Source organism: Furipterus horrens, unplaced genomic scaffold (assembly GCF_987537825.1).
Source record: "Furipterus horrens unplaced genomic scaffold, mFurHor1.1.pri manual_scaffold_10, whole genome shotgun sequence".
In the NCBI taxonomy this organism is placed as follows: Eukaryota; Metazoa; Chordata; class Mammalia; order Chiroptera; family Furipteridae; genus Furipterus; species Furipterus horrens.
The window spans coordinates 515,194-542,400 of record NW_028327180.1 but is presented as its reverse complement, the minus strand read 5'-3'; the positions used below and the strand labels follow the sequence as shown (position 1 = coordinate 542,400).

The 27,207-nt window shown below is 57.3% G+C and overlaps 1 protein-coding gene across 1 annotated transcript in view; it reads right to left on the bottom strand.

Moving 5' to 3' along the window:
• ANK2 (ankyrin 2) overlaps window positions 1-27,207 on the bottom strand; it is a 97,034-nt gene that overhangs the window by 30,863 nt on the left and 38,964 nt on the right. The window contains exons 21-32 of the mRNA XM_090289360.1: window positions 25,790-25,888; window positions 24,761-24,859; window positions 22,438-22,510; window positions 19,524-19,668; window positions 15,980-16,082; window positions 15,255-15,358; window positions 11,362-11,397; window positions 6,268-6,492; window positions 3,707-3,861; window positions 2,690-2,901; window positions 2,251-2,455; window positions 782-878 (exon numbers count right to left, since the gene is read on the bottom strand). Coding sequence (XP_090145486.1) covers window positions 782-878; window positions 2,251-2,455; window positions 2,690-2,901; window positions 3,707-3,861; window positions 6,268-6,492; window positions 11,362-11,397; window positions 15,255-15,358; window positions 15,980-16,082; window positions 19,524-19,668; window positions 22,438-22,510; window positions 24,761-24,859; window positions 25,790-25,888 — 1,553 coding nt within the window. The remainder of the gene's footprint in view (window positions 1-781; window positions 879-2,250; window positions 2,456-2,689; window positions 2,902-3,706; window positions 3,862-6,267; window positions 6,493-11,361; window positions 11,398-15,254; window positions 15,359-15,979; window positions 16,083-19,523; window positions 19,669-22,437; window positions 22,511-24,760; window positions 24,860-25,789; window positions 25,889-27,207) is intronic.

The window sequence follows — 27,207 nt, the reverse complement described above, 5'->3', positions numbered from 1 at the left end:
AGCTGCGTCCACGGCCTGTCCCCTTCCCGAGACCCCTGTCCCTCTCAGCCGGTTCCTTCCGGCTCCTCGTCCATCTCTCTTCCTTTTATTACTTTCAGTGAAATACATGCAACGTAAAACTGACCACGTTAACCACGTCAAGTGTGCACTCAGCACCCGGGCTGCCACTGCTGCTGACCCTTCCTGGGACCTTCTTCATGCCACACAGAGCACGGAGCCCCTCCCTCTCTCCCCACCCCGGCACCTGTCAGGTCCCCTGTCCCCGTGAACTTGCCTGCTCTCGGGACCACGCGTGGTAAGTTAACCATGTGGGGAAGTGCCCGGCGCTCCCTCCCAGACGGTGGCACAGAACTCACAGTAACTCGAGCCGGTGAGGCTGCGGGACTGTCAGTGTCACAAAGGGGTGAACCACAAACACGCGTCCGGTGCGCAAGTCACCTGGGCCCTACCGCCGTTCACGCAGACGTGGCGGCCCTGCCTACCCGACGTCTCGCTGGAAGCAGGGCCGGCTCTGTTGCTGGCAGCGGGGGACTCACCACCCCCGAGCCCCCGGGGCAGGAGCTGACCCTCGCCGGCTCTCCTTAGAGTCTTAGACTTAGAGTCTGACCTGCCTGGCTGAGCTTTGCTACGGTTCCGTCACTGCTCCATTCGTGGGGAGCAAAATACGAAAGCTGATGCAGACCACGCTCAGAACCAAGCTAAAAATTCACTTTTGAAGAAAGTGAGGAAGGAAATCAAACGCAACCACGTGGGGCCACGGGGCGGGGGCGGGGGCGCGTACCTGGCGGACACGTTGGTGGTGAAGGAGACGCAGGCGTTGACGAACGTCAGGGGCGTGGTCCCCGTGATGTCTTCCCACTGGGCAGGGGTGGTCCCACCTGAAATAACGTGGCGGTTGAGTCAACCAGCAAGACTCCAGCGCTGGATGGCGAGGCCAGTCTTTATGGCTCTGGCTCTGGCCACCGGCTCAGCCCCAGCCCCCGTCGCAACACACACGCACGGGACATGAAACGGCTACGGGCCGCGGAGAGCCGATGGGTGCGCCACCCGCCCAGGAGCAGCAATGGGCGCGGCGCTCGAACACCAGCTTGGAACTGCCGGGCGCCTGGGCCTCTGCCCGACCCTGGGGCTGCGCTGGCATTGCTGGGCCCTGAGGCCCGATCTGCACACAGCCGATGATTCCAAAGGGTCCCGAACGGACCGAGGGGCTGAAAGCTTTGTGACAGTGACGGGAAACCCTGAGCCTCCTTGGTCCCTGAACTTCGTACGGCGCACAATCAGTTTTCGTCAGTAAAACCTTCTCCCTGTCTGCAGTGCAGCGTTGGCAGAGCGTCCTTGGGGAGCATCACAGGCTCAGTGAACGCTGCAGGCAGATGGACGGCTGTACGAAGGCTCACGGGAGGCCCGGCAGCCCCTCACTGGCCCGTATATTAGGTCTCACCGGCCCCACCTCCATGCACTCTGTCCTGCGGGCACACGGGGGCACTCAGGGCGTGGAAGGACACCTGGAGCGCCCGGTGACAACCAGGGATGAGGAACAGGAACAAGGTCTGACTCAAGCATGGTCCCCTGCGCTCCCGTGAGCTCACGCATTTTGCATTTTATTAAACTCAGGGCATGTTCTCATACATAAAGAAAAACGAGAATAAGAAAGGAGGGTCTGCGAGAAACCCCAGAAGGGAGAGCAAGGCTGCCCATGGGAAGGAGAAGAGAAACACCGCTAACCACGCCTGGATGGCCAGGGACGCCGTGACTCCTGCCAACGGCAGCCCGGATCCCCACTGAACGCCAGCAGCTGCGGCTACTGCGAAGGGCGGGGGTTGTCAGCCAAATCACGTGGGCGGGCGGGTTCATACCTCCCACCATTCGTTACTGGGCTCAGACCACCAGCGTTCCTGGAGGATCTGCCTGGAGTCAAGTTAGTTGTCTGGACGCTATTACAGCTTCCAACTGAACAGACCAAATTCAGTGAGTCTTGAAAAACCTGTAGTTTTCCGAAGTTAGCTCAATGGCTCGATGGTAAAGACTTCACCAAGTCCTAGAGAAAGGTCAGCGCTGAACACCCGGGTGCAATCACCCAAGGGGTGACTGCTTTTGAACAGGCCTAAGATGCTGTCCCAGCGAAGGCTCAGGGCCCACGGACTTGGACCTGGCTCCCGACTTCGCAGGAATCTGAGGGGTAATCCTGGCGAGTCACACGGTCTGTCCCCTCCCCCAGCGCCTCCTGCCCCCGCCCCACGCACGCCTCACCTGTTATGCTGCACAGCAACCTCAAGGTCGGCGCCTCGCCCCCAAAACCATTCAGCATGATGTCGCTGGCAGCTCTGGGGACAGGGATGGTCATGGTGATTGGCTTGTGGAACTTCCTCCTTCTAGGCTCTAAAGTCACTATTGGGCTGAAGGTGGCCTTGTTCCCGAGGATCTTCTTAACAAGCTCACTGTGCATAGGCTGAGCCTTTGCAAAGAAAACACACAGTAAACAACAGGTCATTTCAACACAGGGCTTTCCACCTCATCGGTCAGTGTGGGGGCTCCCAGCACAGAACTGGGGTCGTGGTGACTTGCCCTCGTGTAAGAGACCTACTGGGTGCCGCGACAGCCTGTGTTCTCCAGCATGACGGGACCACTCCCGCACGTCCCTGTACCACAGCGGGCCCCGCCCCCACACGCGCACGCGCACCCACCGCACCTGCAGGCCCACACGGATCCGCTTGGTCAGCGCGCCCTCGGGGAACACCGCCTGCACCTGCGGGACCACGGTGCTGCTCAGCACGCCGCCCTCGGGCCCGATCAGGTGGCTGTCCTGCTTGACGCGCGACACCACGGCGAAGTACTGCGGGAAGTCGCGTGTGACGATGCGGCAGATGCGCTTGCGGTCCAGGTCCTCGGCGCTGTCCAGCACTGCGGGCAACAGAGTGCACGTGGCCCCATCAGCACCAGGGCGGCCTCCTGCTCGCAGCCACACTGCATCCCCCGTGGCCTCTGCGGGGCCCCGTGGCTCCGGGCGGCTGGGCCAGGGCTGCGAGGAGCCCGCCCGGCGTGCCCCTGGTTTGTCCCACTTCCACAGGTTGCAGAGGAAACGGAAGGGGGGGCCCTTCCCTCCCCACTGTCAGCGTTAGCTCAGGAGCCGGTGGCTGGGGTTAAGATGTGCGGCGCTCTCAGGTCTCAGGGTATCAAGCGGAACGAGTCTGTCCCGCCAGGACATGTCTGCAGGCGCGCTCAGTGGCGACCGTCGCTGAGGGAGCCCCTGTGCGTGTGGAGAAGGACCCTCCTGGCACGATGCCGTGAACCCAGGGTCTCAGTGCCCTGCAACCATGAGCTCACCCGCCATGCCCTCTCCCGTCAGCCCACGGCCCACAGGCTTTTCACGGCCTGCACCGGGGCAGACACGAGGGCAGCAGAGGACATCAGGCCGGCCTGAAATGCAAGAAATTTGGACTGCGCGGGTCCCTAGGTTTGGATTTTATTTTCCTGAAGGTCACAACAGAAGACCAGGCAAGGGTACCGCGTATCCACTCATCACCACGGAACACACGGACACCTGCTGTGCCGGAATAACGCGCACACGCATGTGTACACGATGCACGCACGCATGCACATACGCACGCACACGCCCCCACACACATGCAGCCCCAGGGACGAAGTGCTTCGTTGCAGGAGCTCAGCGCAGCCGGCCCGCCCCCAGCGCCCCCGCGGCCACACGCACCTTCATCCATGCCGTTGAGGATCTCGTTGAGCTCGTCCTCCGTGTGCTCGCACGCGTGCTCCTTCCAGCTGTCCCCGCTCTCACTGCGCAGCACCACCAGCTCCCGCTCCTTGCCCCGCAGGGCGGCGAAGTGGGGTATCTCCACGATAACAGGCCTGGCAGCGAGCAGAGCACCCCGTGTGGGCGGGAGCCGAGCACAGCACGCCACGCGCAGGGCTGTCTGTGGCAAAGTGACCTGGATTCCTCTCTTTCTGGGGACAGGGCCCTGGCGGCGATGGCCACGCGATGCGTCCCAGCTCAGGGCCCCGGCCCCCAGGGCCACGCTGCTTCCGGAAGCCCTGTGACGTCTCCCTGCAGCGCACGTGGCGCTCGGGGGCTTCTTGGATAAGCGCCAAGTACGGACCCGCCTGTCTAAGCTGTGCGCCCCCTCCTCGGCAGCTCTGCACAGGGCGCACAACGCCCCTGCTGGGGGACAGGGCACCGGCTCGGTGCTGGTAGCCGGAGGGGTTGTGAGTGAGAGGACCATGGAGAAGCTGGCTTGGGGGGCTGCCCTCGGGGGTCTGGCACTCGGGGACACCACCGGCATTGCACGCGGCGCGGCCCGTGAGCTCCTAGACAGCCCGCGCGCGATGCCGGTGAGGCGATGCCGGTGAGGCGATGCCGGTGAGGCTCGGCCGGAGCGCGGGGGCGGCCGGCCTCGGGCCGTGTCCCCTCTAAGCTCACAAGGGGCCTTTGGCTCCCAGTCCAGGTTGCTTTGATACAGACTCCAGATTTGCCGCAACGACATCGTAACTAGCACAGAGTACAACTAGGCAGAGCTCATGCTTCAAACGAAAATGAAGGTCACAGCACTTGAAGGGAAAGGTATAAAAACATCACTCAAAACAAAAGTCACATACCACAGGGGTCAGGAATGGCCCACTAAAGAGGCTATACAGAGTTCAAACCATAGAGGGACATGTCACGGGCACAATGAGGAGGGAGAAATGATATTGCAGAAGGGGAGAAGGGGCCAGCAGCCATCAATCTGTTTTAAGTCACTCCTACCCAAGGAATTTGGTTCCAGGAGGCCCCAGCTGAAGGATGCGGCTGACCAAACTTTCTCCCTCATTAAGTGGGGGGGGAGCCGTTGGCAGGTGGAGCTTACTGGGTACATCCAAGCAGCAGTGAAAGAGAGAACACACGTCAGCTTTCGGTGTGGCGGCCACTGACCCCGCATCACCCGCTGGTCGACAGGGGCGGGGGGCTTGCTTTGGTTCTGCCCCCTCCATTGGTCACAGGGAGCCAGGCACGGCCACCCACGTGCTCAATGGAGCCACAGGGTCGAGCCCGCAGGGGCAGGGGGCAGGCCTGTCCCCGGTGAAGTGCCACCAGGGCCAGGATGTGAGCCGAGAAAGAGAAACTATGCTCCACAGGAAAGACAGAGCTGCTGGGAACAGAATGAGAACCGGGGCTCTGCAGAGAGGCCGGTGTTTCCATGGCTATTCCCGCTCGGATGGGACGGTCACTGAAAGCCCCCACGACCAGAGTGTGTGTGTGAGGGGACGGGGACAGACAGGGGGAGGGGTGGCTGAAGGGCTCCTCCGAGACCTCCACAGCCTCCTCCTGGGGCTCTGGCCTGTCTAGCTGGACGCGGGAGGGAGTTTCTAGAACCGGAAACACACACACGTAATTCGGAGCAACCTGTGAACAGCTGTCTCCAAATTATGAGATTTTAGATCGATTCTTGGTTCTAGAGCAAGAAGTCTCTCCCGAGGCGAGAGCGGCAAAGCGAGGGCTCAGGAGGAACGGGGCAGCCCCGTGTCGGAGCACAAAGCCGTGCTCTGACGAGACTTAAATACAATTGATGTTTCAAATGTTTTGAAACCTGCCCCCCTCCAGCACTTCATCTTTTTGTCAGTTGTCAGCGGAAGATACGTATTTCTCAGCACGTTGAAATACCACTTCATAAAATAGCAGCCGTTCCCCCAAACAGAAGAAAGAAGAAATGCTCATTTCCGCTCAAAATTGCTAGAACGAGGATGACAGAAGTGAGTCTACACAGCGTCATCTTAATGAAAACTGGGACCAAACAGACGGCCCGTGGAATTTTAGGACTCAGGGTAGCAATTTTGATGACAGAAAAGACAGAGGACATAGGCTGACGTTCCGGCCACTCGGCAAAGCAACACCTCTTCCCCAAGTGAAGAAGATTCTGTCTCGTGACCACACGCGACCTTACGTTTATGTCTGGCACAGAGCAGCATTTTTTCCTCACGACCTGACCGCCTAACTTCAGAGGGAATCGGTCATACCTACCGCGGCCCAACACCATGACTCGGACTGGGCCGTGAGCACCTCCAGAGAGGGACACAGTGAGCCGCCTGGCTGGGCCCGGGCGCCCGGAAAGGAGGCGTGGGGGAGGAGCTGGGCCTCAAGCTGCTACTTCCAATTTCCAAAATATTTCACAGGGGCCAGCTCCGTTCAAAACACTCCACGTCCTCTCCTGCCTTCCAGTCCAGTGGCGTCAGATGGGACACAAGCTCCCCGGGGACCAACCAGGAGGCTCCTCAGAGACTCACCCCAGAAACTGGGCCCCGGAGGGTCCAACCTCAACGAGGCGGCTGGCCAGGCCTTCTCCTTCCACCATGGGGGGCATGGTCGCCAGTCGGTGGCGCTTCACCAGGCGGCAGGTGACCCGCGTGGGGGCCGTGCACTTGCGCGGCGGGATGATGATGCGCAGCCCGTGGTGCCGGCAGCCCCGCATGGCGCCTCCACGGGCGTCCACCATGAAACTGACGAGGAAGCTGAAAGGGAGAGCAGACGGCAGGCCCGTTGGCAAGGTCACGGGCAGGGACGCGCCCTCTGTCGGGCTCCCGGGGGCCGTCATCCTCGGTCCTCAAAACACCTCTTGGCTCTTGCTATGCACGGGGGAAAGAAGTTGGCCTGAAGAGTCATTTCACTTCACACCCTTGGTTACGCCTTGGTTTGTGCTGTGCTGTTTTCATCGTTGTGTTACTTTCATCTGAAACCTGAGGGGGTGTCTGCTCACTTCTGCTGACAATGGACTAACAACTACAAACTGTACGTGGAAGACACAGCCGACTGACACAGGGAGTGGAATGGAATTACAGAAAGACACCGAGGAGTCTCCTTTTGTCACCAAGCTTCCTTCATGTGTCCTGAAAGGTCCCCACACGAGGTGCAGTCAGGACGGAGCAGCTGCCGTAAGTTACCTCCGCCTGACTCTGCAGAGCGGCATCCTGCCCGGCTCATCGTCACACAATTTAATGACAGGATGCGCAGGCCCCTCCCCAGGTCCGGCCCGTGAACGTGTGCGCTGGCTCCCTGGAGCCGAGGAGGAGACAGGACACAGGTAACAGGGAGCCTCTGCTCCGTGTGTGACGTGGGGCCCCAGCCCCCGCCAAGGGAGGGCTCCGTGCATCGCGACTGTCCCCAGGTGACAGCGAGCTGAGTGGGGGGCACCGCAGCGGGTGATTTAGAATGTAAGGGGCTCTCTACCGTGTTTGCTCCTTTTCTGCTGAGCTCACCATTCACAGACAGTGGCCTGTCTGCGTGTCAGGAGAAAGGGTCAGTCTGAACTCTGACCCTTCGTCAGGGGAGCTTATGTCTGTTTGTCCGTCACCACAGTCACTGAAGTCTTGGAGGAACTCACTTTGTCCCGGAGCAGAAACCAGGCAGGCTCTGGGCCCACCCAGGGACACACAGGCACGGCAGGCAGTGCGAGAGCCCCCCCTCCCCACGCACACACACACACTGCGTCCCTGTCTTTGGCGATGCCATTGCATTTGCGAGCTATGGACGCCAAAGCAGCGGAGGGAAGCGGCACACGGCTGCCCTCAGGCTCAGCCAGCACCCGGCCAGAGCCCCACGCCAGCACCGTGTCTGCAACGACATCCCAGACACTGGAGAGTGTTCAATGCAGGTAATTATGGGACAGAAACACAGCACATTTGGGTTATTTGCACACGAGTGGGCCGCTCAGCCCCTCTCTGCAGCAGGGCAGCCGCATGCGGTTCAACAGAAGTCCTGTAGCTGGTGACACCCGGGGGGGGGGGGGGGGGCAGAGCCAGGCCTGCGCAGCACGCCATGCAGGGCAGCCTGCCCCGGCCCAGGCACGCCCGCCGCCGCGCCGCCCGTGCGGGCCAGACGGGGGGAGCGACAGCCCAGGCCTGAACGTGGGTTTCCGGCCTTCACCAAAACACAATGTGAAAACGTGGGCTGCTCTTCTTACTACCGAGTATAAAGATTTAATTCTTAAAAAAAATTTTTTGCTTTTTTTTAAAATGTTCTATTGCCCAAAAGAATGGAAGATCTAACACTCGTGGCGGATCTGCAGGTTTTCCGTTCCATCTCATTTTTATTTGACTACATTTATGTGATTTTTATGAAAACTAGAGAAAAGCTACTTAAGTTTCAACCGGTGCTGTGGCAAACTCTTGGCCGTATTTCTGACTCTCTAAGGTTGTTCCTCTTCTGGTTACTTTCACCACCTGTGACCCACCTGCCGTCTGCACCTGTCGAAGGCTCCGGGCATTTCCGCCTGCGTACCTGCTGCGCGTCGGCACCTGTCTGCTACGCGGCTCCTGGCCACCACCATGCCCACCTCGGGGGTGCGGAGCGCCCCTCCTGGGGACCCTCTAACCTGAGACTGGAGGGTTCCTGCCTGGAGCAATGGCTTGGTGCACACGTGGTCACTTTCTCTGATAGTGTCATCAGCGGCTCCGTCTGAAACCCTCTGTTGTTCCTGTTCACTCCAGTTTCCCGTCCCTGTAATGTCTGCTTCCCTCCCACTGGGGGCTGGCCACACTGCCGGGGACGGGGCGCGGGCTTGGGTCCAAGCCCTCGATGTCCCAGGAGGGTTTCACCGGCCCCAAATCACGTCCAGCCCTGGTGTCGGGAGAGGTGCTGTGTAAGGGCCCTGGTGTGCCCCGGACCCGGCACCAGGTGGGCGATGTGGGTGCAGAGGAGGGAACAGCAGCTGAGTGAGGGAGGGGAACAGCGGAAGGAGCACCTTGTGAGATGTTGTCTGTACTGGTGTCGAAGAAGAGAGAAGACGGCTGAAATAGGGGGGCATTCTGTTCTTGGTCTCTGGGCAGCCAGTCCTGTCTGAACTCACTCAGACGACCACAGGCGGTCCTTCAGCTCACAGAGACGCAACAATCAGACGCCAGCCGTGGGACTGCAGGATGAGCGGCTGATAAAAAAGCCAAGTGTGTGGAATTGCAAACTAAAAGCAGTCTTTTCTCCAAATAAGACGGAGTAAGAAAACGAGTGATTCAAGTTCTATCTTGGTGCTGGCGAAAAGTCTTTTAGAGAAAAGCCAACGTGCTAATCACTTAGCCCCAATAGTCTGTAACATAAAACTGAGTAAGCATTTGAGAATTTGCATGAAAAATGTCAGATTAGCAAAAGGTGACCCTACTTGGATCGGGAGTAGAATGAGTGGACAGTTGCTCTGGGTAAATTTCAAAATCTAAAAAGCAGATTGGAAGAGACGGACGGCTTTCATGTATCGTAGGAGAAGGAAAGGCTGTAAGGTAGGAGTCGCGACGTGAGTCACTACTAGTGTCAATGAGTATGATTTCCTCCTGTGTTCAGGAGATTAACACTGGGACAAGATCACATCTGTGAGCCATCGGCGGCAAGAGGCACTGAACGACGTGAGGTGTGTGCGGAGGAGCCGAGGTCTGAGGGCGCCTGGCCGGTGCTGGGAGCGCAGGGAGCTGACACCTGCGCCGAGGGACAGTGGGGACTCGGTCCCAGCATCAGAGGCATGGCGTGCCGCCAACGCCGGGGCTGTCCCCTTCCTTTCCCTACGCCCATGTAGCTTTAGAGACTGGGAACGTCTTAAAAATTACAGTACCACACCTGAGAAACAAGTGGAGAAGCTACCGTTTTTCGTGGACCTACAGGGAACCCAGACCTTGGCTGAAGCAGCTGACGAGGATGATGCAGCTTTTACTAGTTTCTGAACATCACTCTTTAAATAAAACATGAAATACTCCCATCTCAGGACAGCGCCTCAGCACCACGGGCTTCCCGGGGCCTCTCTCGGACCCGCCACGGGTCTGTCTGCCTTGAAGCACCACTGTGACCTCAGGCAAGTCACTTCCAACTCTAGGTTTCCGTTATCTTACCCCTGAAGTGAGACTCCCACTAAACAACTCTAGAGCGGCTCCCGGTACTAACGTCTATGTTCCGTGGACTTTTCACCAGGTTCAGAAACCTGCTGAAACGTCCTATTTCAGATGTTCTGGGAAAATTCCTCCTTGGAAGAAAACTGCTGTTACGGTCAGAAATAGGCATTGTTTTTGCTCCCTGGTCGACCCGGTAAACAAGGAGTTTTGCATAAAACACATACACAGGGCACTAAACATGGACTCGACTCTACAGACAAAAACATATCACATGACATTCTTGGCTAAAATTGCATGTCTTACATTCCATAAAATTCAGCAATCATGCAAATTAGAAATTCTTACTGAGATTTTCTAAATTGTGAGATTCAGTGTTATCACAATTTATAAAGAATAAAAGCAAAAGCAACCCACCGTTATTATGCAGAGGACCTGCCGACCCCGATTAGCTAAACAGATACATGCTTGCAGGGGAGCAGAAACGGGCGGGGGCTGAGGGGCGCCCCTCCCCCACAGTTCCCGGTGCTTAGCTCAATTCAGTCCGTCTGGGACCCGGGGTGGGGCGGGGAGGGGACCGCAGCACTCGGTTAGTTATTGGGTGAAAATAGGGAGAAAAAGTCACCAGGGTGCTTCAGTGACCCCAGTACACAGCAGGGACCCAGCGGTCAGTCGGAGCTTCCCGCTCCATCAGCCCCTCCCTCCCGTGAACCCCCCAATTCCCATCCGCTGAGTCTGGCATGGAAAATGTCTTTTTAAAAAGTGGCTCAAATTTGCTAAAATCACCAAAAGAAAAACATTTCTCACTCACAGTGTTCGGGTGCAGAAACATGACACAGGAGTCAGTGTTTCAGAAGAACTAAAAGGATGGATATAAAATGTTTTAAATTGGAAAAATGAAGTTGTTTGATTTGCGGACAGTCTGTCCTATCGTGACGGGTAACGGTAACAAAAACGCTGTAGCTGATAAGAACCTTCAAAAAGTTGTGTTGAGACCACGCAGGATAACTGGTACTTTTAGAACACAGGTGGGGCTCATGTGAGCACACGATTTCCAGAACACCGAAGGCAGCGGCGTTTTGGGCGGCGCTCACAAGGAAGCGCGCTGTTAATACACGTCCAGCCGTTGGTGCACCTGGAATGTAGTTTTTAAAAAATTCTGCTAAGTGGCACTCAAAATCACCACTTTTCACAAAACTTCCACACGGTCTGCCCATTTGCGCAACTGCTGGGAACACGGCTCAGCGCACGGAGCACCACGGAGCAGAGTCCCCGACAGACGCCGAGGCGTGGAGGCCGCGGCCCGGCCGGGCTTCCCCACGGGGCTGCGCTGACTTTGGCACAATCCCAGCCAATTCCCCCAAATCACAAAGGCCCCCTTTCCCTCCACCACAGAGAAAGGGGGCCTCGCAGGGGCGCGGCCTGGGGGTGCCGCTGTGTCCCTGCCGGGCATCTGAGCACTGCAGCACCCTGGGGTGGGGGGGGGCCGGGGGGCGGGCGGGAGGGGTGCACAGTCACCTGCTGTTGTCGCGATCGAGGCACGGAGAGGAGCGGCTGCAACAGAACAGAGACTTTAGCAGAGAAGGCGGCGCGGGGCCTCCGGGGCTCAAAGGGACGCTTGAACCCAGTAGGTGGCTCGCACGCACCCCTGAGCTCTGCACTGAGCAAAGACTGAGAACCTGGGGGGCATCGCTCTGCGCAGATGCTGGGAGGGGCCAGGGTGGGCTCCCAGGCCCCCGAGCAGGGTCCTGGGGAGCGGGAGGCCCCCCCGCCATGGGGCACAGACCAGTCTCAGGAGCGGAGAGACCACAAACCAGCCAGGAGCATTAAATGAAAGTTACAGTCTGTGATTAAGGGACAGAGTGTTCTCTCCACAGCTTTTCATTCAGACTTTGCTGAAGAATGGCAGTGCCCTTGGGGCCGCTGCTGGGGAAATGCAAGCAGAAAAGGCACCTTTTAGACACTGGCTTCAGGGACGAGCAGTGAAATGAACTGTCAGGCAAGTAGGGGAGTGACGTGAGTGACCTCCTGGCAAGTGGCAGCAACTACGCAAACAGGACTCAGGGCCCCGGCCCGGCTGCGGGCTGCTTGGGGGACCGGACCCCGCCTCTGGCTCCCGCATGTCCGGCCTACAACGGGACACACGTGCAGGGCACCGGGAAGCCCACCTTACAGAACAGCTGCTCAGCGACTTCAAGTTATTTTCTTCCTTCAGAAGAATTTGCCTCCATGTAGTTTTAAAAACTTAGGGTGTTTGAAATATACAAACGACCAAATTAACTGCTCCAGGTACTGAAACATTAATGTTGTCGAATGAGAAACAACCTTCGCTTCCTTAAATTTCAAATATCAGCTCCCCTCCCTAATCCAATATCTTCACTTTTTTTTAATAGACTTTACTCTTTGGAGTCACTTTAGATTTACAGCAAAATTGTCTTCAATGTGGATTTCTGAAAACGATCAATTTCTAACGGATTTCTAGTTGCTATAATATCTTGTAGAATAACATGACGAATGGACATTTAATTGCTGACGTGTGGCTATCGTGAAAAAACTATGAAGATAAAGAGCTGGGAAATGATATTTAAAATCAATGGTAAAACTAGCTGTGACTAGCAACCACGCATTACATCTGCTCCTCCTCTAAGCAGGTATGAAACTGAACTCCTGTTCTTGCCCAGGTCATGCTGGCGTGATCATCCCTGGGGGCCACAGACACCTGCCGCACGATGACCAACTGGTCACACGGCTCTGAAGAACAGCAGCGGGAACACGACTGTCAGCCTTGCTTTGGCCCGAGGTCGGGCGTATCTCCTGGGCAGTCTGCTCACTCTGATTGCTGGTAGCGGTCCTCTGGCGGCGTGGACGGCAGCCCCGGAGCAGAGGTGGAAGAGACCGCTGGCCGGCCTGCGGGGACAGCTGTGTCTCCTACTCACCTACAGCCTTCGGGGACCTATGGGAACGTGGTGCACAAAACCAGCGGCATGTGCATTAAAAACGCTCACCTTATCACCCCCTCAGTCAAAAACCACTTTTTCCCTAACATCCTGGGCAGGTTTTGAAGTGGCTTAAGAATTTGGCCAAGAACCCCAGTTCCTTGAAAAAATATATAAAAACAGCTACTCAGGAAGCTGGTGTGTAATAAGAAAAACAATAAAGTGCCAACGTTCCACGCTGTGGTATTATGAAGGCTGCCCGTGCACATGAACTTGGTGGTGGCCTTCCAACGCCACGCCAGGCAGAGGCGAGTGCTGGACAGTGACCCCGTCAGAGTCCTCGGCTGTGTGTGTCTACTCGGGCACTGCAGGGGAGGTGGCCCCAGACAGGTCACCTGCTGAGAACAGCTGTGAGCCACCTGCCACCATGAACTGCGTCACTCGAGACCACATCCTGCTTGACAGATCTGGAGTCTAGGAATGACCTGGAAGATGTGGGGGGGCTGTGTCGATACTGACTAGGCCCACTGAACACTGTTCTTTCTAGACAAAATGCTAATTACTTAAGAAGCACATGACCCCTCACAGTCCCCTGTGGGATCCACGAGACAACATTCACCTTCCAGGTAAGTGAGCCGAAACTCCGACATGCCGCCATGTAACACGCCACGTCACACACGGAGTGCCAGAGCTGGGACAGGGGTCTCACCGGGCCGCCTCCAAAGGGGGCGCTGCGTTCTCTGTCCTCCACAGACCATCTTCCGCCTTCAGGCAGCACATGGGCGCGTCTCTTCATGGGAGGCCGAGTCCCGTCTTCCTCGCTCCCTCGGCACCGGGCACGAGGCGCGGCACTTTGCCAAATTCAGCCACATGCGAGGGACAGGGGGCAGCTTCATCACCTGCTCTCCGTCGCGATCGAAGCTCTGCAAGGCCTGCCGGTCCTTCCTCAGGTATGTGAAACACACACACATTTGGACAACCGGCACTTGCTGAGCTGCCGTCACCAAAGCCATGGCCACCGCCGCTGACACTGCTGGGACCGGCCGGCTCCGTGACTCCAGCCCACGGCCAACAGTGAGAAGACCAATCATTCCGTGGTCACCTGGAACTCCTCGGAAGAACTGCTTTACTAGAGACCAAGATTCTAAAGATCCTCATCTTAACAAGTGGTTTATCTTTAACCACCAAATGCTCTCGCCTTTGCGACAAATTCAGCCATTCAGAACCACACTGTGCCCAAAGTGACGTTTCACTGCATACGCCGGATGTGGCTTCTGGATTCAGGGCTATGACCTTCAACACTCCGGGTCACACCCCATTTCCTTCTTCTCACCGTTGTTCAGAAACTTAGAAGCAGATGTAATGTTATGCTTTGAGTAATTTATAGCTGTTGGATTTTAATTTTCTCATTTTATACTTAAAATATGTAAGCAAACTTTGGATGAGGTTTATTTTGGGTTCTATTTTCTTGAACAATTCTTGCATTAGGAACTAGCTTTTACTTTTTTAGGAATGAAAAGAATGTTATGATCATTTTCTATATCTACGTAACTAATTTCATAGTCTATGAATCTTTAGTAGAATATTAAACTAAGAGGCCCAAAAATTTTAACTACAATATCTTAGAATGCTTTCTTGAAAGGAGAATATTATAGAATAATAAAAACAAAAACAGATCCACAATTCAAAACAGTCCTGGGGGTGATGGAGAAGCAGTTTGGATAAACCAAAGCCTTGCATTTAATTGAATAGGAATAGGGCTTAAAAATAATGATTAAATGGACAAGTACATCTTAAAACTTTACATGTAATTATGAGATTACATTATGCCTGAAACCACTAAATTGTAAGGGAAATTCAACTGTAAAGAGTGTTAACACTGAAAAGTCCTTGCGGAATTCACGTGTCCCATGACGGAGTTCCCCTCCCTTCAGAACATCTCTAAGTGGGTTTAGAACTCAAAGCGCTCCCTCCCGGGAACCCCTTTAAAAGGCAGCCATGCTCAGCGGGACTGCGACCAGGGGCTGCCTTCGCTGCAAACAGCAAGAACTCTGCTAAACTCCCGTGAACATCTTTTTAAGTGTATCCACCAGTGAGTAAAGGCCTCCATTAACCAGTTGGTTAATCTTAGTAAACAGAACCTTCTAGAAAGCAAATAATCCTGCCCCTCCTTCTCAGACTTCTTAAAGATAAAACATCCACAGTCGGGAGGCCTTCGGTATCTGCCAGTTAGTGAGCGGATGCACTTCTGCTAGTTATTTAAAAACAACAGCCAGCTTTTCTAGGCTGAATCCAACCCTTTTTGCTGGTCTCTCTGTGCAGAAAGGGTCTGTGATGGACAAGCCATGTTATGTACAAGTTTAAACAAAGGTCACTCCCCCATAAGCCAGCCACCAGCTCCGGCGCTGGACAAGGCTGTCATTTTCACGCTCCTCTCGTTTCCCTTGATGGGGACACGCGATACCAGCAACTCACCCCGAGTGAATAGGGCTGGAAGAAAGGGCCACATTGTCCAGGTTCTCGGGGCCCCAGCTGAGGCGGTAAGAGTTCCTCTCGGCCTCCTTGGCAAGAGCCGACACCTAAACACAGAGAAGGGCGTTCAGCGCGCGTCGCCCCCTTAGCCCGCTGTGCAAGCCAGGCTGACAAGTGCTGGCCGGAGAGACGTGTGACCGAGGTGCGCGAGTGCCATCTGTAACGCGTCCCATGGAAGTGGCATTACTGATACTAGGTCACACCTGCGTAGTTATCTCTGAAGAGGGCGGGTGCTGGTGTAACACGGCACATCCTGCCAGCCAACACTGATAAAAGCGTGCCTAATGTTGAAGTGTTCCCTGAAAACGCTACCTGTGTGCTACAGATGACAAGTCTAAGTACGGACAGGTGTCACGTAACCGGCCCCTTCCGTGAATGCCTCCCACCTCACATGCTCCCCTCTAGCAGAGACCCTACAGAGGAGCTGCTTTTCATGTGTAATCTTGTCAGAAGAACTCAGAATAGCTGAAGAAACAAGTGATAATTTATTTTAGAAAACTCCGGTCATGGGAAAACCCAGTGAATGTTATTCACATTTTAGAAAAACCCTCCCATCTCATACCCCGGCCCGTAACGAAGCTCAGGTGATTTTCTGTGAGATTAGAAAGTGCCCTGCGGACGTGCCCAGTGCCAGGCAGCCGGGAGGAGGGCGGGCGGCGCCCACGTACCTGGTGGCCGGGGATCAGGACGGCGTCCTCAATCATGCCGCTGTCCCGCAGGTGGGAGCCGTGGCTCAGCGTGTGAGACCTGTCGGAACTGAAGGACCGGAGGCTGGCAGGTGAGCCGGAGGCCGTGGTCACGTGCCAGCGGCGCGGGGTGGGGAGGAGGGCGTGGCCAGCCGAGCAGGAGGGAAGAAAGCGTGCAGTTAGCTGCCGGGACCTTCCAGGGGACAGACCGTGCACGGGGCAGGGCACAGGCTTTGGTGCTGCCCGGCGCTCACCACCCACACAAACACACCCTCTCACTGGGGAACCCAGAAATTAGATCTGATCCTCCTGATCTGATTCCTGCTCTGCCCAGAAAAGTCTGAAACCAGTCACGGCCGCTCACTAACCGCCAGGACAAGAAGTCCACGCAGGAAGCGGTTCCAGGACAGACCGCTCAGATCTGAGCCACACACTAATCTGCCTGCAACCAAGCAATAATGGGGCCCAGCCAGCCAGCAGACAGAACGGGATGGAAGACAGGCCCGTCCGCGCCCACCCCGCCCTCTCACTGTGACTGCCATGTGCCGGGGACCCCTGGAAGGCGCAGAGACAGGACCACGGCCACATGCACGCTTCCTGAGGAAGCAGGTCCCCAGCGAGGCCCTGCCAGAGGCTGGTCGCCAAGGTGATGACGCAGGCCACAGCAAGCATTTCCAGGCGCCAGCCGGGCTCAGACACGCCTCCCATCCCAAAGCGAGCGGCTGGGACTACAAGCAAAGGGGAGGCTGGGCCGTCCACGGGACTCAGGCCGTGGCGATCCGGGCTTGACCCTCCGGGAAATCTGAACGTCAAAGGTCTGAGTTATAGACTCAGACGTGACAAGTACAACTTGACATCCCCAGAGATGTCGTTTTATTCCTTCCTGATCCATTTCCATGAAGGACGAATTGATGGGTGGCTTAAATAAGCTATATTTTATGCATGTTGGTCCAAGGTTTTGAAGATCTATATTCAGAATATTAGCCCGAAGCTCACAGGGGAGATGCAGACGCTCATACCCTCGCCATAGCACTGACGCAGTCTCGCTGGCCCCCGGCGGGGGGTGCGCAGCCAGCGCGGCCTGCAGGGTTAGGGACTAAGTGTTCGCGTTGGCAGATTTAGCAGCAGAAACTATTTTCCTTTTGCCAGTGCACCTCACTTTGTACCACATACACTGTCATCTCTGTGAGGTGTCCGCCCGGCCCACTTCGCTATCTCAGCCAGGACGGATGTGAGCGGCGGCTCCGGCGTCATGCTCGCCTTCCTGTGGTTGGAACCGGCCCGAGAGAGACAGCACCCCTCCTGAACCGCCGGGGCCGTCCCTGCGCCCAGCCAGCCGCCTTCTGTCTACGGGCTCCGCTGGGGTCCTGCCCTAGTCTCTCTCCACGGCTTTAGAATTCGAAGACCCAGACTGTGACGTTACGCAGTTAAAGGTGCCAGTGTGACACCAGCGGCCGGTACGGAAAGAGCAGGGGCACTGGGCTACGGGACGGGAACGCCCGCTCACAGTACTGGGGCGGCGCCGGCCCTGAGGTGCCGCCGGGGAACAGTGACTCAGGGGTCAGAGGGAACAGGCGCAGCCTGGACGCTCACAAAGGTGCCTCCGCTAGACCTGGTGACGCGGCCGCCCCAGTGAATGTTGGTGACGGCCGCTCAGAGGGACACCCGGGAGCTGGGCAGACGTCCGTCTGCTTCAGGAATGAGGCCTGAAGGGGCTCACGTGGCTGAGAACGTGAAGCCACATTCTGCTGTGGCCGTGCCCACGCGCCTGAGCCCTGGACCAGCCTCCAGTCGGTTTTGAACCGGGAGGGGCAGTGGGGCGGGGCGGGGTCTCGGTTTTGTCCTTGCTGAAGCCCACCAGGAAAGGGGGACAGGGAGAGAAGGAAGGAAGGAAAGAGAGGAGGTGACTCACAGCAGCAAAAGAACTAGGAGAGCGAGAGAGACCAGGGTGTGCAGCCGGAGTGAGAAAAGCCGCAGCCCTGCCCTGGGAAGAGGGGCCGCAGGACCTTGCTCTCGCTCACTCTGCCGGCCCTCCGACATGCTGCTTAGTTACTGCAGCCCTGTTTATAGTTCCTGGTTGCTCTTTTTTCCTATTTTGCTACAGAACCTATTTAAAGAAAATAACGTTGAGTATTCCAACACTAGAGAATTCTTCTCTCCAAAAGAAAAACGACCAGGATGAGAGTTTGGACTAATTCAAGTCTTTGGCCCAGAAACTATCCACTTGACTTAAAACGTGACAAACGAGTTTACAATGTTTTGCAACAGAGTGGCTGTAGTTTCCCACTAACCCTGAGGTCGGCTGCTCAGCAGACAGTCTACGGGGTCACACCCTCACCACTGAGATCTGCAGAAGTTAGCTGTGACCGTGCGTGTGGCTTCTGTCACTACGGCAACGGCTGCCCTGACAGACACCGGGTGGCATCAGCCGATCATTTAACTGAAAAGTGTTGTAATGACTCAGGTCGGACGTCCAGCGGAGGGCGGTCTCGCGCCCACTGACGGAGGAGCCGCTGAGGCGTCGTGTGTTTGCGGCCAGTGTGGCTCGCTGTGATGAGTGTTGCACACTGAATTTGGAGAGCACCTGGGGTTTGTGAGCACTAATAAAACAGAATGGACACGACATCCTACCGATCAGAAGGTGACTGTGTTTTCATTCAACGTCCGCTAAAGCACACCTGTTAACTCCTCTGTGTCCGTGAACACGTTAGTACCGCCATCACTGTCTATCGTACACGGCTAATTAGGGTCCTTCAGGACCAAGCACAGGGGCATGGGGACAGGAGAAGTCAGGCCTGGGCCGGTCCTTGCCCTCCTCGTGATGCAGGGACCCTTCCAGCCCCAGCGATTGTTTGATATAGCACGTAAAAACGCTAAGGTCAGAATAAACCCATAATTCTAGATGGCCAGCACCCGCGAGCACAGCACACGCAGGGAGCGGAGGGCGGGGAGATGCAGAGGGACCGGGGGCCGAGTCTGCAGACCGCGGGCACCCACCTGCGAAAGGTGCTACGGGAGGCGCAGCAAACAGAAGGGGACAAGGCAAAATGGTTACCGAGAGGAGGCGACACTCCAGAGGTCAACAGAGCCAGCCGCACCAACGCGCTGCTGCTGTCGTTGCACGTGCGGCGTGGGGCTCCTGCGGCGCCGGGCGCAGCCCACACGGCTGGAAACGGGACCCCGCGGCCCCTCCCCCGCCCGGCCGCGCCGCAGCCCTGCTCCACGGAAGGCGTCGCCCTGAGTTCCTTATGGAGACCCCCAATCCGCCTGGGCCACATCTGGGCGCTGGCCATGAAGCCAAGGGGGCTCGGGGTGCCCTTGGGGCCCAAGGAAACAGGGGCCGGTGATGGGAAACCTCTGCAGGGAGGCAGACGTCTCTGCTTCTGACCAGCTGCTTGGTTCTACTAGGGGACCTCCTCTCTCGGGGCCTCCGTCCCTTCTTTGGGGTGCTAGAGGACACAGGGGCGCGCTGATGGGGGCGGGGGGCTCCGCGTCTGCTTCCCGCTGTCCCCGTCAGGGCGAGTACCTGTCGGAGCGGCCGCCCTCCAGGCTGTAGCGCAGGCAGCTCAGCCCGTCCAGGAACCGGCTGCTGGGCAGGGAGTCGTCGCCCAGCTCCCGCAGGTCCTCGGGCCGCAGGTACTCCCCGCCGTCCCCGGTCATGGTGTCCTCGCCTGGAGACACGCGGGGGGGGGGAGGGGGGTTACGCGCGGGTGGCGACGGGGCAGCCCCGGCGGGACAGCTCCGGCGTCCCCAGGACCGCGCCCAGGAGGGCCACGGAGCAGTCCCAGGGAAGCGTGAGAACGCAGCAGAGGCCCGCTCCTCGCCAGGGGGACACCGTCACCAGGACGCGGCTTTCCTGCCCCTCCCCTCGCCCTGACCGCGGCTGACAGAGGGTGTCACTGAAGCCAACAGGAGGCCACAGCGATGACCTCCGCGCACCAGTAACAACACAGGCAGACACAACCGCAGCGCTGCTGGTCGGCCCAAAGGTCCGAGCAGGGAGGCCACTTCAGGATGGCGTCCCCGGGGAATGGCAGGAGCTGGTGACAGGGGCCTCGTAGGTACCCTACGGGAAGCACTGAGGTGCGACCAAAGGGGATGAACCCAGGGGACAGATAAGGCCACATGGACACGGAGCGGGGGCCGTGGGAAGTCCGGGAGCGAGGGAGCACTGCTGGCCCCAGGAGCCGAAGACGCAGGCAAGGAATCTTCCCCAGAGCCTTTGGCGCGCAGTCCCACCACGGACTTCTGGCCACCAGGTCTGTGCTCACTGGTTGTGGTCACCCTAGGAGTTTCCAGCGACGCTGGAGAAGGAATCCCCAAAGGAGTGGGAGGGGCTCACTGGCCCAGGCGCAGTGTGATGGGTGACGTGGTGGGGTTCCCGGTGTGTAAGGGTCAAGGGCGGGAGGAACACAGCGCAGCGTGAAGGAGCCAGCAGCGTGGGCTGCGTGGTACAAACGTTCACGCCAGCGAGCAGCGGCGAAGGCCGGAAGGGCGCCGCGCGGGACCAAGAGGCTGGGACACGGCTCGCCAGGCCTCGCCTCACCCGTCCCACAGGCTCCCTCCCCTCGTGTCACATGAGACTCTTCACTGGAAGTGCTTTTGTGACTCCAGTCGGGTCCCTTTCGCTTAGCTCTGGGAGAAACGTTTCTAAGGCCCATTCTAAGAACTGGCTTCCCAAACACAGGCATTGTCTGGTTTGGGTAGAAGCCTAGGTTATTTTCAGAGTTTTGTTAATGTCCGGGAAGACTCGGTCTGCTCTTACCGAAGAAGCAAAGGGAAGGGGGAAGGCAGGCTCTGTCATACAAATGAGCTGTACTGCGCGAACTCCTCCAGCGAGAGGCCTGAAAGAGCATTTAAGCCCCAGAGCCCAGCTGCCTCAAAAATGATCACAAAACTCCTGATTTAATGTATTTTAACCACATCAAGATCATCCAAGAATGATATAAACTGCATTCAGGTCAAATAATCTAACTTAGTTGTTAACTCATTCCTGCTATTTCAGTGTCAACTTACCAAAGAACTATTTTTTCTCTAAATTTGTATTCTAAGAAATCTTAGTTTCGGGAAAGTACATAATGTTCGCTAGATAATTATGTTACTATGTCTCAATAACAGTTGCAAAATGATTCACAGCATAAGCAGGTCACGGCTTCGAGCTTCCATGGGAACGGACTCCACACACTGAAATGCGCGTGCCATCACACCCCGTTAAACATGCCATTTCAGAAGGACCGGGTTAGTAGCAGACACCCAGATTTAAATATTAAGCATACTGCCTCTATGCCGTTAAGAAAAATTAAAAGCAAAAGCTTTCACTCCAACAGTTTCCTCTGTAGGTACCTGAATCGCTCAGTACTTCCCCATCAATAAAGTGGTCACCAAACTGTTTCAAAGCTGTTCAACATACAAGTGAAGATAAGAAAACAATCCCCAGACAAAATCCGCTGTGCACCCATGAACGCGGAACACTAGTCAGCAAGCACCAGGGTGGGACAAATTATTACGGTAAGTGCTGGGAGCTCCAATAATACACGGACCCAAGTTGTTTCTTCTCATTAGTTCCTACAAAAGCCGATTCAGTTCAGAGCTCTTCCCATCTGGCGGGTCAACAGATTGGTTCCAAATCGACAGACCAACGTCAAGTTTTACCTTATGTTCAGACCTTAAAGAACCTAAAGAAAGGCCTCTGGTATTTCTCCATAAAAGACTTTATGCCGGGCCCCGTACCATCCTCTACACAGTGACTTCTCAGGCGTGCGCGCTGCAACCTGGCCGCACACTTTACGTGCTGCGTTCGTGACGTTTCAGCAGCAGGGTCTCTGGCTCTGGCTCGGGCGCGGGCGTCTGAGATGCTGCCCACAGGGCCTGCCCTGCACGCCAAGCTCCGGGCAGAGCCGGGCTTCCAGAACCCCGGCACACACGGCCTCGGGCGCCAGAGGGCGCACGTCTCCTGACTTAGAGATCGGATTCTTGGGTGACTTTGTCAGCCCCCTGCCCCGCGATTTCTAACCTTCTCTAGGGCTCTTTTCCTCTGGATTTCAAATACATTCTGCTCAGTTGAGCCAGTCAGAAACCAGGGGTTTCTCCATATCCCACGGCAGCGTCTACTCAAGACCCTTCCAGTTAAGGCACAGTAATAAAAAGGGATTTAACACAATTACGGCCCGCGTTAAGAACTGCACTATCAGGTGGCTATTTTAACAGGTGGTTGATTTCCTGCTCTTCTTCCTTCCCAGGGCTGTGATTTCATAAGACAGTAAGGATAACACCACCAGGTGCAAACATACTGATCAGAACCCTCCTTCCCCAACGGGCAAAAGCCAGTGTGTGGAGACAAAGCCGCAAACGTGGCGCGAAAGGTGCACGCGGTCGCCCGCGCCCACTGCCCGCCCGCCCCAGAGGCAGGCAGGGCGGCCTCCCTGGAAGCAGCATCTCACCCTCTTCGTCGGAGACGTCGAGGACCTCCGTCATCGTCTCCGGAACATTCAGCTTGTGTTTCTCCGTGATCGTCTGCAGGAAGGAAAACCGTTAGCGCTCAGGCAGGAGCTCCGTGGAGCCCGCAGGCGCCCAGGCCCCACATCAGGCCCGGGGGCCCCAGGGAGCCACCTGCTTCCTCCTCCTGTGCCCCTGCCGCCGCGCAAGGGGGAGTTCGGCGGTCTGAGCTCCCACTTGCGAAATCAACCCTTCAGCAACGGCCATAAGGACCGTCACACGGAGGAGGCGGCCAGCCGCGCCCACCCAGCGCCCACCCATGGCCCCGGGGAGCCGCTGCGCGTGCGCTGGCAGAAGGAACGAACAGGCCGCCGTGACGTGCCGCGCAGTCAGCCCCGCTCACGGACAAGTCCCCCACGGATCGGGGCCACCCGTCCCACGTTCGGGGCGCTGACTCCAGCTGCGCATTAATGTGATCGGAAGAGTTTAAGGAGTGTTGCCGGGGCCCCCGGGCGCGGAGCCGGCTCCCCAGGACAGGGCCCTGCTGGGGCGTCCCCTCCCGAGGCCTCACGGGGCCGTTTCCACTCGCCGCTCCGTCAGATCTTCAGACGTTTGGTTCCATTTTCTCGGCGGCTGATGCCAGAACTCCCGGGGCTTCAGTGACGGATGTCATCTCACTTCCGTGGCTTGTTCAGCAGCGTATGCGCTACCTGTCGACTATCATGCGCACCACACAGTACGGTCGCTTTAAAATCATGCAAATCACAACTAAGTGGACTACGGCTGATGGCTCAGGGGTGGCACGCGGCCCGGCTCAGGGCAGGGCGTTCGGCCCACAGATGGCAGGGCCCGGCCTCCCCTGCCCCGCGGCGGGTTCCTGCTTCACCTCCGCTGGGGGGGACCCCGCGGAGGCTCCAGTGCTCGTCCTGCGGCCCCCCCACGACGTGAGGTTTGCATGCAGACCGTGTGGTTGTAGTTCCACTATTCCATTTAAGTGGTGAGGACCCTGAAGTGAACTTCATTAATCCTGCGCAGTGACTCAATAGTCTGTGCGGTCTGCCTGTCGCCAGGGAGGCGCTCCAAGGTACCTCCAGTGAATCCGCGGACTTTAGAAAATGATGCTTCCGTGAAAATCAATGAAAGGCACCACTTGAGAGGATTTTTTTTAATTGGAAATCAGGTGAAAAGTTGTTGTTTTTTTTTTCCACAAAATCGCTGTTAGGCTACTCCTAGCAAAGCCACGCTCTGTCTGTTACGTGAGCGGGTCAAGAACACGGACTCTGGGACACGACAAACTGAATTCGAATAGCAGGGGCACCCTCAGTGCCTGGCACACTGGTAACTAATGAGGATCAGTCATCGTGCTGAACACCGTCACCAACACTGCTGTGTGGGGACGGAGGGATGAAAACGGGCGCCCACAGAGAGGCCGTGCACAGCGAGGGGACCCACAGACAGGAAGGAGGAGGTTCCCTTATTCAGTTCCGGGACTGCACGCCCTCCCGGTCCGCGCCGCATGCCAGCCCCTCACTCAGGCTTGGGACTTGCTGGCTTTAATGACATTGTCCCTCAAGAGCACCTAGTGCTCCGCCGTCCCCATGTCTCTTTCACAGACGAGCCACTGAGCTGCATCCACGGAATCCAAGCTTCCGAAAAGTCTAAGAAGTCAGTGGAAAGAGTGGCACCAGGCCCAGGAGAGGCCCCAGCTTTGCGGGGAGAGCCCAGGGCCACTGGAGTGCTCACTGTCCATGCCGCGCCGGCACCCTGCCAGGCCTGGGCAGAGCCCCTGCCGCTCGTCCCCTGAGCCCAGCCCACGCAGAGCGGCAGACGCCCTCTCCAGACACAGACCGGGCCCCCCTGGGTGCATCCCACTTTCTTTTTGAATAAAAAATAATCGGAGGTGGAAAGGAAGTGAGGAGTTGTCCTCATTCTGGCAGGACGGCTTCCGCCCTGCCCAGAGCACCCCAGGGGCTGCGCCTTTCAGAAGCTGCGTGGCCTCGCTCAGAGAGTGAGTTCGCGTCCATGGGACCCGTCCTGCCACAGGGCGGGCAGCCGGTGGAAGTGGGTGGCAGCAAGCACGGCGTAGGGGAGGGGAGCCGGGGCCAGGCCTTCTGCCACCACACTCCCTCTGCGCACCCACCGCTGAGAAGTCAGGAAGCGCGGCCCGGACCGTGCGTCAGCGCGCCCACAGCTGCGGACCGCAGGGCGCATTCGCCACAGATTCCCCAAAAGGAGGTCAGACCTGACGCGCGGGCCACCCTTCAGGGGAGGCGCCTGTGACCCCAAAGCCGAAGCGCAGGAGGGAGACCTGGGGCCCCACCCACTCACCGTGGTGCTGGTGGTAACCTCCTCCGTCACGACTTTCAGGGTGTCCACCACGGAGATGTAGCCCAGCCGCTTCGCGATGGCCAGGGCTGTGTTGCCATTCTGGGGGGGGGGGGGAGCCAGTGAGCTCACCGCTGGCAGCCGGCCCTCCCCCAAGGCCAGGCGCAGCAGAGGAATCACTAGTTTTCACCAGTACATCTGCCTGTGTCTGGGTAACTTCTCCAGACTGCAGCTAAGGTCACCATGGAAACACAACAAGCGGCATCTGCCCGCCCCTCCCAATGAGAAGCATTCGGAGCTTTAACCCCTGGCTGCTCAGCTCTGCGGCCAGTGCAGCCCCCAGCGGGGCCAGGCCCCCCCCTCCAGGAGCCTGAAGCACACTCAGCACAGCTGCGGGGGGCGCGGGGTGGGGGAGGACTCTCAGGGCCCCAAACACCGCCTGCCAGCAGCTAGGCTCTGTGCAGGCCACTGGGGACCGGGGTGAACCACACCTCTTAGTTTACATTTCAATGGCTCCCCAGAAACTGTGCCGGAGGTGCCTGGGCCCCGGGCCCAGCAGCCTGAGCCAGGCCCAGTTCCGGCTGCGCCCTCCCCGCCAGCCCACCCCCACCCACCAAGGCTGCACCAGGCCAGCGCTGGGCCCTGAGGGCAGGGGCTCATTTCTGCAGGGGGTGGGCACCGTAGCACCCCGCACAGCCTGAAGCCTCCCGAAGGGCTGGGGCAGAAGGACAGAGGGAAGCTGTCCATCGTGAGAAGGCAGGGCTCTCTGGGAACAGAGAGGCGGCAGGGAGGGAGGAGACCCACGTGAGATGGAGTCACTCCCTGGAAGAAGCCACAGGCTGCGTCTCCGGGGCTGAGCAGGGCTGTGAGGACATGACCCAGCGCCTGTCACCCATTCACGGGGTCTCCACCAACTCAGCAGCAGCAAGGGAAGCACAGACAGGAGGGACAGGGCGCAGGCGGAGGGACAAGGGGGCAGGTGGAGGGATGGGGTGCAGGCGGAAGAACCAGCAGCGTGGGCAAGGGGCTCACCGTAGTGGTGGCGTCGGGGCGCGCTCCGCGCTGCAGCAGCACGTTGATGACGTGTGTGTGGCCCTGCTGGGCGGCCTGGTGCAGGGGCGTGTAGCCGCTCTGTGGGTGCCGGGCGAGGAGCGGAGGGAGAAGGAGAACACGGTTAGCCATGTGCAGAGGCCTCGTCTTACTTCTGAGAACGCTGTTCATGGGGCGACCCCCAGGGGCCCTGTTCTCAGCAGCAAACACACCCACACTCCTTCTGCCCCTAAACTAAGGAGACTGGCCGGCTCCGTTCTCTCTATTCCTGTATTCCGAGCGGTTCACATGGAAACGGGTGCCGAGAGGCAACGCGCCCCGAGGAGGAGCAGCACCCAGAGATTCTGCAGCAGCAGGAAAGACAGGGAGAGCCTGTCCCCGACACCTGCAGGAGGTTTGGCTGAAGCTCCCTCCTTGACCTCACCCATCCTGCTGGGAGATCCAGCCCCAGGGCTTCTGCCCATAACCAGAACCTCTAACCCCTACTGGCTCATCTGCAAAATGCAAACAGCCCCCGCATCAAGCTCCCTGAAGGATCCAGTATGCCCCATCCATGCAACTTGTCTTTAGTTTATCTGCAGTCAGAGGAAAATGCTAGCAAGCATCGACGTCTTCCTCTCTGAGAGCCCACGATCTTTATAACAGATTTCGCAAAGAGAACGCCCTCTTACATGCTGAAGTTTTGAACCCTCTTTGCAAACGATCAATAATCAATCCACGCTACGTGCCTCAAGTGGATGTTACCGGGTTTCATCCTAACTTTAAGCAACGAATAGTCCCATAAAACTAGTCTGCTTTACCAGATTTTTACACCAAGTCATAAAGGTTTGAGTAGTAAAGGCAGTACTGAGTTTTATATTTTCATAGCAACAAAACAATTTCAGTAACTATGGTTACCCATGAGACGTGAGAAAGAAAACAATTCCTTCTACAAAAATATCATTCTATGTGAAAAAAAGTCTTAAAGTTTATTAAAAGAACAGCCTTTGAGGTGTGTATCTATCCACTGAAGATACATCAGATATATTTGCTTCCAAAAGCAAATAAAATCTACATAGTTCATTTAAAAAAACACAACCTGAAAAGTTCAAATTAGATTTTTCTCTCAACCAAATGGTCATTTGCGTGCAGCTCAAACCCTGGGAAGAGAGTCGTTTATCAGGTAGAATCTCTGGCTTCCCAGAGTCACAACCACTCAATGGTTAACATCAGAACACGGGTCAATACCACGTGTGGCCCTGCAAAGCCTCGGTGCCCCGCTGCGTGTCGCCTCTCAGGGGCGTGTCAACACCCATGAGGCCGTCCGTGCGCAAGCTGACTCAGCAAACACAGAGCCAGCCGCGGACACCGGGAACCCAGACGGGCTCTCCAATGCGTCTCCAAGTCCATTTCAGGAGGAC